The sequence below is a fragment of the Cottoperca gobio genome, chromosome 22 (genome assembly GCF_900634415.1).
Source record: "Cottoperca gobio chromosome 22, fCotGob3.1, whole genome shotgun sequence".
Taxonomy (NCBI): domain Eukaryota; kingdom Metazoa; phylum Chordata; class Actinopteri; order Perciformes; family Bovichtidae; genus Cottoperca; species Cottoperca gobio.
Genome location: NC_041376.1, coordinates 21,216,800 through 21,228,457, shown reverse-complemented (window position 1 = coordinate 21,228,457; position 11,658 = coordinate 21,216,800). Strand labels below are relative to the sequence as shown.

General features: G+C 39.0%; 2 protein-coding genes across 2 annotated transcripts in view; both read right to left on the bottom strand.

The window, feature by feature from the left end:
• Nucleotides 1-1,415, bottom strand: part of LOC115027756 (GTPase IMAP family member 7-like) — a gene marked incomplete at its 5' end in the record, with an annotated part of 2,948 nt that extends 1,533 nt beyond the window's left edge. The window contains 2 exons of the mRNA XM_029461241.1: nucleotides 1-316; nucleotides 1,382-1,415. The exon at nucleotides 1-316 is cut by the window's left edge and continues 1,533 nt beyond it. Of these exons, the coding sequence (XP_029317101.1) occupies nucleotides 1-316; nucleotides 1,382-1,415 (350 nt within the window). The remainder of the gene's footprint in view (nucleotides 317-1,381) is intronic.
• Nucleotides 1,416-3,591: 2,176 nt separating this feature from the next.
• On the bottom strand, nucleotides 3,592-6,162 carry LOC115027151 (GTPase IMAP family member 7-like). Its single transcript, XM_029460240.1, has 2 exons — nucleotides 6,141-6,162; nucleotides 3,592-4,559 (listed from the first exon to the last, which is right to left on the bottom strand). Exons 1-2 carry the CDS (start codon nucleotides 6,160-6,162, stop codon nucleotides 3,592-3,594), a joined length of 990 nt encoding a protein of 329 aa, XP_029316100.1.
• Between the last annotated feature and the right edge of the window lie 5,496 nt (nucleotides 6,163-11,658).

Sequence of the window (11,658 nt, the reverse complement as noted above, 5' to 3'; positions counted from 1 at the left end):
AACCTACCCAGTCTGAGAACCACCAGGAAGGCATGAGGCCCAGGAGCAGACAGAGAGATGCACGTCTTGATCTTTTTTAACACTTCTTCTTCGGTGAAATTAGTGTCAAACAGGCCCGGAGTGTCGATGACGGCGACCTTTCGACCTCCTACCTCTCCCTCAGCTCTCTTGCATTGATATGTCCAGGAGGAAGAAGACAGTTCTGACTGAAACGCTTCCCTCCCCAAGATGGTATTTCCTGCTGCGCTCTTCCCTGCTCCTGTCTTCCCCACCAAAATGATTCGCAGGTCATCAGTTTTTTTCTGCTTCCGAGATCCTGTAGAGATAAAGCAGAGCAACATCTTTGTTTTCAGTGTTTTGTTCTTTTGCTGCTGTCATTGTAAAAAAAAACACCAAACTTAAATGCAGATTTGTACTGTGCAACAAAATCCATATCATCATCTTTACTTAAAATATAATCCAGGAGAAAACATATTTACACAGTTCTTTGGAGATATACAGACCAAAAGCATGCAATTCAAAGCTGACACAATAAAAGCCAAGTACCGTATTTTCCCGCACTATAGAGCGCACTGGATTATAAGGCGCACTGTCAATGAATGGTCTATTTTCGATCTTTTTTCATATATAAAGCGCACCGGACTATAAGGCGCATTAAGCGAAACAAAACAGTCAGATAAGTCAGTCAGGAACGCCTCGAAAGTAATTGATATTCATGTCCCGTGCTAACGCTGTTGCCTTCAGTCGAATAGAGACTGTAGAGACACTTCTACCCGCTGCTCTGTTCAATAACCCACTGTTCAATTTTGTCCTCTAACTGTGGCCATCTCGCTTGGTTCCCTCGGAAACTCTGTGTGGTCTTCTTTACTTGGCGCAGGTCATCTTCTTGCTTCCTCCACTTCCGTACCATTGATTCATTAATGTTGAATTCTCTCGCAGCTGCTCTATTCCCATGTTCTACTGCGTGACTGATAGCCTTGAGTTTGAAGTCCGCGTCGTAAGCGTGTCTCTTGACAGGTGCCATTTTGGGGTCCTTATACACACACACTGTAATATTATGGTGAAGCACAGTATGTATTACTCTGCGACACTCCTGACTACGGTAATGCTGCAAGCGGTGCGGCTTTATAGTTTACCAAAGTCGTACTAAAAGCATTTTGACAGAGCGCCGTGTACCACACAAAATCGCTTCGAGATCAGTAAACACAACCAGAATCCATATAATCCATATATAAAGCGCTCCGGATTATAAAGCGCACTGTCGCTTTTTGAGAAAATGAAAGGCTTTTAAGTGCGCCTTATAGTGCGTAAAATACGGTAAATGTATTAGCCTTAAACTGTTACATTATAAAGGAGAAACCAGGGCAGGCACCACTCTTACCACTTTGCTGTGTGCCAGGTACCAGCGGTGGAGGACGTATTCAGATCCTTTAATGTAACCAGTAAAAATACTCCACTACAGGTAAAGGACCCGCATTGAAAATATTACTTGAGTAAAAGTATTTAATGGCAAAATGTACTGAAAGTATCAAAAGTAGGAAATTGTCCCAAGAAGTATTAAATTATATTATATATTATATATTATTATACTATTAAAGTAAATATGACATTAGATTATTAATACTGATGAAATGTGTTGGCAGCATTTTACTATTTTAGTTGGTTTAGGTGGAAATAGTTTTAACCATTTTATATAAATTATTTTATATATATATTTATCAATCTTCTGATTATTTTCTTGATTAATCAATTACTTGTTCGGTTTGTAAAAAGTCATAAAATAGTGAGAAATGCTCTTCACAATTTTGCCCGGAAAGATTACATTTCTTGATTTGTCCGACCAAATGCGAGGCAACAAATCCTCACATTTCTTGTTTTTTAATGTTCAATATAAACAACTGAAACTCGGTTATCAAATAGCACCACGCCACATACAGAAAAACAAACACCCATTGCTCAGCAGGCCCGTACACACTCTCCCTGCAACAAACAGAATATGGCTCATTATTATGCAGAATGACGGCAAAAGCATGAGCCTCCCTACTCTGCCTCTGATTGGCTTACCCTGAACAATTGGTCTTTGGATCAATGGGCAGTCCCCCATTTGGGTGCTGCATACAGGCAGAATGAGAAACACGTGTTTTTTGAACATCAAAGCATGAACACGTTTTCTAGCAGAAACACAAAATGAATGTTTGAACCTGAAGATGAGCACATTATGTCTCCTTTCATTCAGAGTCGTTGAGTTTCTTCTATCTTACATAGATGTATATGCTAATTCAAGGAATGAATCCACAGAATCCACATACACAGTTCAACACCATGCTACAATCAATCAGTCATACTCCATCATGGTACATTCATTATTTTAATTGTATTACAAGTTAATTAGCTCTACCTAGTGCAGGTACAAATATTTATCAACACAACGTGACGATGAGAGTCATTTTTAATACAAGTTATTTCTGCAAAGAGTTGCAAACCTTTTTTTTTTTTAATCATTAAGTTAACTAATGCCCCTGACAAAATTACATATTTTCTGGGTATTACATATTATATTCAATGCATTACAATAACTGTAAAGAACAACAGATACACATAATCCAAATAGTGAACGTAATAATTGCAGGAAGTTTGTGAAACCAATTCTCTCTCTGTATTATGTTTTTATTTAATTTAACAATCATACATATTTAATAGGCTTTTTTCTTGACAAAGTCTGTGTTTTCTTTTCCTTAAGGCTTGATCATTGTTCTATTAGCTTTTTGATTCTTTTAACTGCATATTTTTCTAATGCAAGCTGTTGAGAGGGAAGGTCTTCACCGTGCCCTTACCCTGTGAGATAAAAAATAAGTTTAAATCTTAAAGGCGCAATTGATAACTTTGATACATTCAGCCACTAGGTGGCGCTCTCCTCCTCCCCTTTCCATTGCGTTCATGTCAAAAGACCGTGGTTGCCAGTTCGATGCACAACCGCATACCATGGACAGTGTCTGTGTAGATTCCCAGTTAGTTAACTAGCAAACCGTAGCTTTAACTTCCCGGTCAAGAATAAAAGTGGCCTCCTCGTTGAAACTTTTCAGCCGTCAAAAACTCCTTCAGGTGACTCCAACGAGCAAAAGCAGAATGTTCACCCTAGTCTTGTTCCTCACTGAGCACTTGGGATTGGAGTCAGAGTGAAGCCTGGTGCATACCTTCAAACTCAGTCATTTCCCCATTTTTTCCACACTAACTGGCAACTACTAAGACTCCTAAGACACATGATACCAACGTCGTTATACTATTGGCTCACAATCCTCATTAGCTACGACACTGGCAGCAACCGCATGTCAGATATCTCACACAGAGGTAAACAAAACATAATTTCTTTTAATTAATTCACACTCATAATATTTTTTTATTCTGGTTTTCAATAAAACCTTTAAAAAGTCCATACTTTAAAAATAACAATTTCTTTAGTTTTCTTCACAGAAATTAATGAAATTGTCAGATCCTGTATTTAAAAAAAAAGGTTGGACTACAGGATTAGATTTATTTCCTGGAAAATAATCGAAAATAAATATGATTATTTAGCTCTGTGCTCTACGGTCCTTATTGCACATGGCAGCGTTCTGACACTTTCACTGATATTGCACCGACAGCAGCTCCAACAGCTGCTCCAGCTGCGATTCCAACCACCACACCGATTGGACCTCCTGCAACTCCGAGCACACCTCCAACAGCAGCACCGCAGGCTGTTGCTATAGCTATTACCGGAGCAGCGGTAAAGTCATTTGATCTTTCGGCTCGAGCTCTGGCTTCATGCTCGTATCTTATATGCAACCGCTTCTCCTCCCTGCAGTAGGCCATCTCCACATATTTGGCTCTCAGCTTATCCAGATCTTTCTCCTTCTGTTTTTCCAACTCCTTCAGGAGTCGCTGCTTCTCCTTGTCTATGGCTGCCTCTGCTTTCATGAACATTTCGTTGGTGTAGCAGCTTCCACCGTTAGCCTTAGTCATCTTGTCAATTTTGTCCAGGAGCCGACTGGTTTGTTTAGGGTCTTTCATTTCGTTGTTAAAGACATGGTATCTATGGTAGCACTTCTGAATGATGGCTTGCAGTTCTGGACTCTCTGAAATATAGCCCTCAATGGTTTGGTTCCTCAGTTGGTCTCCATGTGTGAACAACACCATTGTGTATTTAGCTGCATCTTCACCAAACGTGGTCTGAATCATTCTGATGGTTTCCTGCTCCTCCTTGGTGAACCTGCCCAGCTGAAGAATCACCAGGAAGGCGTGAGGCCCAGGAGCAGAGAGAGAGATGCACATCTTGATCCTCTTCAACACTTCTTCTTCGCTGAAATTAGTGTCAAACAGGCCCGGAGTGTCGATGACGGCGACCTTTCGACCTCCGACATCCCCCTTAGCTTTCTGGCATTCAGACGTCATGGAAGAAGGAGACAGCTCAGACTCAAACGCTTCCCTCCCCAGGATAGTGTTTCCTGCAGCGCTCTTCCCCACTCCGGTCTTCCCGACTAGAACTATCCTCCTTTCATTTGGATCTGTGGCTCCTCCGAACCCTGTCACACAGAAATACACTATTCGTCATACAGCGCTGCGTTGTGGAATTGAGAGGTTGTGTGCACACTCCGGATCACAACAAAAGGGATCTCAGCTGACACCATTTTTGTCACTACATCAGAGTGCACTTGTCTTTTGAGCCAACAGTAACCTGTTACGAGCTGAAAGCACAGCCTTTGTTTATCTGGATGACAATGCATTTTTGATGTTATCTAACAAGTCAAACACGTTTTTAAAAAAGTGCCGGTAAGACAAGTTGATTTCTTTCAACAACAAAGCTATTCAAGGTGCTTTAAAAGACTAGATTTAAAAGTAAGTCAAGCCAATATAAAAAAGGTTGTATATAAAGACACAAACAGAATTATCTATAGTCTGATATAATTTTTAGAAAGGCAACATTACAGTAGTCTGGCCTACTTCTGAGACATGTGTCCTTTCATTCTTGATATCTTTTTAAGGTGATAATATCCATCACTTAAGGTGATAATGATAATTATGGAAGGATCTTTTTTAACTAAAAAAACAGTTTAAAGAAAAACACACTTCAACAAGTTCTGTGTTTTCTTTTGTCTTTGGTTTCATGCATGGAAATATTATTAGGATATATAAAACTATATATGGTATATCTTAGTTAAAAATGGTGTCTTAGTATCATATGAGTCTAAAAGGAATATCCATATTCAATCATCAGCCATATAAACAATTAATCATTTAAAGCTGTTAAAATACAAATAAAGCTAAATATTATTTTCTCAAATAGAAACTTTATTTTAATATCTAGTTTATATCACAGTAGTAAACCCCAACATCCTCAGAATTTAAAGCATCCAACACCCAAAGGCCCGGTGAGGAATCAGACGGTTTACCGGTACCAAGGTTTACCAAATTGCTATCTGGAAAGATATGAAAAGTAAAGGAAAAGGTTTGATCGATACTTTGACTTTGCACTTGTGTTGTGTTTTAGTTTTGTGCCCAATACTTCAGATTAAACACTTTACAGAAAGAGAAATAGGATGAAGCTCATGTCATATTTTTACCCTTCACATTTATCACTTAAAGTAATAATCTCAAAGATTGAATTCACTGTCTATCAACACAATGGCGTTTGAGCCTATGGCCCACTGATGAAAGTATTGCAATATTTATATATTTGCAGGATGAGTTTAAAATATTGCAGTTAATAATGTGAGAGTCAGGAGCAGCCACAGTGAGATGATGAGCTGCAGGCGGCAGCAAAGACAGGTAACCAACTGCTTTCACAGACTCATGACATGTGCAGCATAAAAGCAAACTAATGCCCGACCCTTTTTATTAAAACCACAATAATTGTTTTTGCTACACCCAGTATTCTGCAAACAGTCGTATCCTACCGCAGGTGCTGCTACCACCAGTAAACACGCATTGCAAAATTAACCATAACTGAAATCTTAAGGATTGAAACTTTAAACTTAAACTCATTCAATGTAATTGTTCTTCAATTTTAAAGAGAAAGATTTTGATGCTTAACTATAATAAAAAAGACAATATTAAAAAAATGAACGAATCTAATTGTATATCCACGATAAATTACTGACTCTTACCTTGATAGTATGGCCCGCTCATGTTGAAAAGTTAGAAGAATCTTGCTGTTCTGTGTCCTGTGTTCTTCCTGACACTTGTCATTACTTAGCTAACATTTCTTACCTCCACATGGGCGTTCCCTCTCTTGCTGCTAGACTGGAATGATTGCTCAAGCCTCCCAGTTTCACCACCAGACTTCCTGCTTGACTATGTGTATAAAGTTAGTGAAGCCAGGTTCAGAGACTGAATCCAGAAGAGTGGAGGCTGCACATTAGCTGAAGCTTCACCACCAACAGTCGCTCAATTACATCTTCAAGGGCTTTAACAGCGAGGTGCGAACCCTGTCCAATTACTTACTCAAGCGTTTCTTAGAGCTCCATTCCACTGGTTTTCTTACGTTTATGCCCCTTGAAACGTTTGTTCTTGAATAAACGGACTTGTATCTGTGCTAAGCTTTTCACTAGAGGTGTTTTCACATTCCTCTACTGAAGATGCTTGTCCCTGTCTTTGTTTAAGTCAGCTCACAAAGACACATTCCAATCAATCATGTTGATATGGCAATGAAGTATTGTATTTTCAATCTGAATTTTGCTATCCAGGAATTCACATTATAGACTCCCTTTGACAACAATTTAGCAGGTTGACCCGACACGGTGGAACCATTTAGGTTTCATCCTCTTGTTTAGTGTGTGGTGTTATTTCATGCATCTGTTTCATTCTTTGGAAAAGTGATTCCAGGCAAAACTTCAATACTTTCAGATAAAGGTCATAAAACGTTTAAGAAAACATGTGCTGACAAACTTGTTTAACTCGTTGGGACAGGTCTCCATGACTCGACAGAAGATCTTTTTTTGCATGCCTTTACATTCATGTAAAGCATTAATGAAACCTCAACATTAACATTACGTATGAATTAAGAACTATATGTATGTGAAGTAAGTGTGGATCTTTTGCAATAAGTTATTGATGGAATACATTTGTGAATTCAATGAAACTGAAATAAAGATATGAGAAATATGAATGTCCAGTATGTGAAAATCAAAACAACTTTCCTCTTTGGTAACCTCTGTGCAGGGAACTGAGCTCTGCAGCTGCAGAACGTTGTACTTCCTGTACTTCATGACATGCTAAAAGATAATGGGCACTATAGACAATAACAATGACTCCTAATGACAATTTACTGACTGCATGAGGCCGATTCGCTCCAATATGGGGAAATTCCTACAAGCGGCCACTTGATGTCAGTGTTGTCTGAGGATTACAAAAAAAGAGAAGCAGCCAGTGAATGTGTGTTTTCACACACACACACACACACACACACACACACACACACACACACACACACACACACACACACACCCACGCATACACGCACACAAACACACACACACACACACACACACACACACACACACACACACACACACACACTGCCCATTCAAGTGTCAAGTGTCAAGTGTCCAGTATTTACATTTTGTAATTGTCTTTTTGTGAGACTGATTGGCTCTCCAGCTGGTCTCTGTTTCAACAAGTCATGCCCACTGGATCCCAAATTAATTTTCAGACTCATTGATTGCTGAGTTATTTACTGTGGCTGTGCATACTGTTAACACCCAAAGATCGACAGCCTCTTGAAACACATTTACTGGCTCTATTATCTGTCACTTATTTAAAGAGGTAGTTTGGATCTTTTGAAGTGGGCTTGTGTGACTACAGTAGGTGGCGGATGGTAAGGCCCCAGACAGGTGTACCAACAGGAAGCTGAGCAATGTTCCGTTGTGGACGGGGGCAGCAACAAAACGTATTTTAACAACCTAAATTAAGGCCCACTTATTTTCACCACTTAACCTTACTTTCTGAAGCCGAACTAAAGTCTTTATCTCTGCTCTCTTCAAAGCCACGCACTGCTGTCGGAACATTTCACCTGCCAGAACACGGCCACAGTCCCCGTCAGAGGGGGAGAATATTCTAAATATAGCATGTACATAAACTGATACTGATTTTTTAAGGTGGGTCTTTTTTTTTCTCCTCAGCCTTAGTACATGGGGAACGTGCTCTACCAGGTGAGCTCCAGGGGAACCCCAGGTGGCTGCCTGTCCTGCCTGCTTCTCCAAACTGGTGGCGTGCCAACAGCCATCTATAGGCAATACACCTATACACACATAGATAAGTACCTCATAAAACCCCATTTCAAAGCATCCGAACTATCCCTTTCAAGAGCTGAGGGTTTAAATTTAAAGGCCCTCCAAACCAAACAACATATAATAAATCATTTCCCCGTGTTACACAGGAGACCCAGCTGAATGTGAAAAGCAGATGAAAGGTATTAGAGCAGTCATGTCAATTATGAATCATTTGCATACTGTGACATTTCAAAAGTGGCAAAGTGTGGGGGGGGGGGCTGCAGCCTTCATGGCAACCTGTCAAGGAATTGAAGTCTGCAGCCCGGCTCCCTGCATTTAAAACTAAAGTCGCCCCTTCACTGTGATTTATTTTAGCATTTGTTGTATTTTTAGAGATTCACACAGGCCGCTCACTGTTCACATTAAAAGCTTTGTCTTTCAGCACATTTCAGGTCTGTCCTGTCCATTGTTTGATATGATATGTGGCTGGAGTTCTTATTCACAGAATAAACTATATCAGTCAGTTTACCTTTGTATGACACAGTGAGTGATTGATGCAACACATTTTTACTGTACATTTTGGCTGTAGAAAGCCCACTTTTGGTAGCCTCTGGCACATTTAATGACAATATCATCATTTTTATTAATCTTAATTATTGCATATCGCATATTTAAATGAGTTTGCCTACCTGCTTGTAAAGATGTAGTGAATTATTGTAAAGGAGAATTAGGCTTCTTGTGCTTTTAAGGCTACAAAGTGGGAAATAGCTGTTAATATTTAAACAAGGCCTATTCATGACTGATCAGGAATTTAAGAATATTTTTTATTACTATTTTTTCATTCATTGACACTTCACTGTATTGTTTATCTAGACATTCCTCATTGATGGTTAATGTTTTGTTTTACTTCACGTTTTTCAACGGTATTACGCTTCTTTACTTTGAAGTCATCGCCCGTTTTAGTGCTCTGCTTTAAAAAGCGCAAATGGAAAATGCAAAATAATGACAAGTAGCCCGACTGATGAGGACGTCCCCCTGCGATCAATGTAATTATTCTTTTTCCCAAACAAAATATGCATTTGAATTGTTGTTATACATACATATGTACATATGTTTTACAACAACAAACAAGCAAATGGTGCCTCATCAACCAAAGCACAAATGAATAAAAATCACAAAGAACTTCTCAGACGCAAATCGTTTGTACATACATACATCCTAAAAGCTTATTAGAATAAAAGTTAATCTGGGGTCCATTTGAACGTGTATTTTTAACCTCCTCTCTAAAGGATGTTAACTTACTGTACTGCCAAACAAAATGAAATAGTTTATCAAAGCAATTCTTAATGTGTTTTGTCATCAATTATTTTGTTAATATTTGTCAAATACTCAAGCCGACGGTCCGCTCTACTCGGACACAGCCTCTCAGAGAACATGTGAGGGTGAGGCAGTATAACGTTAATACTTTATAGTGTGATAATCAATAACACAATCTGAAACTAACCATCTCGCAGCTGTGAGCATAACGAGGGCACGTTACCTTTCACCAGGTGAGGACTGACGGATGGCAGCCAGGTTATTTATTTTTAGCTAAATTATTATTAATTGTTAAATGTTGTTCACCTTCACACAAAAAAACCATAAAATACATCTTGACAAAAGGGTAACTTTGGACATGTAACAAGGGAAATATAATCTTCACTCATTAAACTTGTATGATTTTTTTAAGCATAAATGAAATCGCGAGTAGTAAAAAACAAAAAAACAAAAAAATCTACATGACAGATGCATAACTTCAACGTCACTACCACTGAGAGACATTTAATGTCCCCGACACCCTCTGTACTCTCATTTAGTCACTTTGTTAACAACCTTTTTTAAGACACATAAAGTGTAAAGATATTTACTGATGTATTATATGTCCTAAGACTCATTTTCAGGTTTTAGGACTCATTCCTTCAGCACTCTATTACCATACTTACTCTTACACCTGACCTGTGCAAGCTGTTTCCGGTTACTGTTGTGAAGGTTACAATGTTTAGCTTTTTGAGAAGGAGGTGTTCCCACTTCATGGCCATTTTGAAAGCTGTGGTGCTGTTGGATTGTAGAGCTTTACGCTGGTGCATAATATTAATAATAATATTATTCTGTATATACCACTTTAGCCTCAGTGACTGAGGACTAAATATTAGAAACATTAACTACATGACTATAAAGACAGTATAACCTTCATGATGGTACGACTAGCTGCACTATTAGCTTAATAAACGAAGAGTATTGACATATTTCCCCAGTTGTGAAGGTCAGGTTTTGTTTATTTAATAGATTTATATAATATGAAATTGTGAGCTCATGTGTTACTAAAGCATTGTGTCAAAGTTGCCACCCTGAGCTTATAACACTGTTATATAATATTTGTCTCATGTACTGATATTAGTCCTGTTGATGTTGCTGCACATTACAGGAAGCTATCCTGCAGTACAGTCCTGCGTTCAGTGATAAATGAGGAGCCAGTGTGGATGTGTCACTTTACCTGCAAGGTGAGCCCCACACATATGATGACTATGTTCTTGAAATAGTCTAACCTATAATAAGAGAGAAGTCCTGCAGAGAGGAATGACGTATTAGATGCTCTGCTATCACCGGGGGGGTGAATAGCCTCTTTGTAGTGCTGGTGTGTTGTTCACATGCTGAGATACACTTGAGGCTCCTCTGCTGCAAGCGTAAAGTCTGAAAGTGGCCTCTACAATACGGAACCTGATGAGACTGAAGCCTCAGCTGAACACAAAGTATCAGGACTCATGATTACACAGACGGACAAGTACGGACAGTCGTTTGGACTCATTAAGGAGTTACCTCTTTTAACATTTTGAGTGGGAAAAGCAGTGTACATCCATATACGAGCAGTAAAAACAACCAGAGAACATACATTTACATTAAACAAAGTCTAACTGCTGTTTAGATGCTGTTTTGACTTTTACATTATAACGGTATTAAATCAGTGCTAAATCACATTTCAGAGTGTAGATTACATTCGTAATTGGAAGTACTGGATTTTGCCATATTGATTTGTCAGAAGCAAGTTTTAACCATCGGACTGTTTTTGTTTCTGTGTCTGCTGATACAATGAGGTAGTTCTGGACACATCCTTTATTTAGGCAAGGTGCAAAAGGGTTTTTATATCATGCTCAAACTCAAACTCATACTTTCTTCAACTTCTGCGAATGGTAGACTCCCTATTTGGTCCGTTTAGTCCCCACAAACTGAGCTACCGCCGGTCAGTCTACCAAAGCAGTTTCTACCAATAATATATCTGCATAGCTCTTACTCTTGCTGTGAATGTTTTTGCTTTACTGACATTTAATACAATACATGAGAAGACATAGATGACATATACGTTGGGTTACCTGCATCA

Bases quoted from the DNA above. Each gene is read 5' to 3' on its own strand.
- LOC115027151 (XM_029460240.1), bottom strand. From the start codon at position 6,162: ATGAGCGGGCCATACTATCAAG. The intron at 4,560-6,140 runs GTAAGAGTCAGT...TCTGTGTGACAG, and splicing joins GAGCGGGCCATACTATCAAG to GGTTCGGAGGAGCCACAGAT.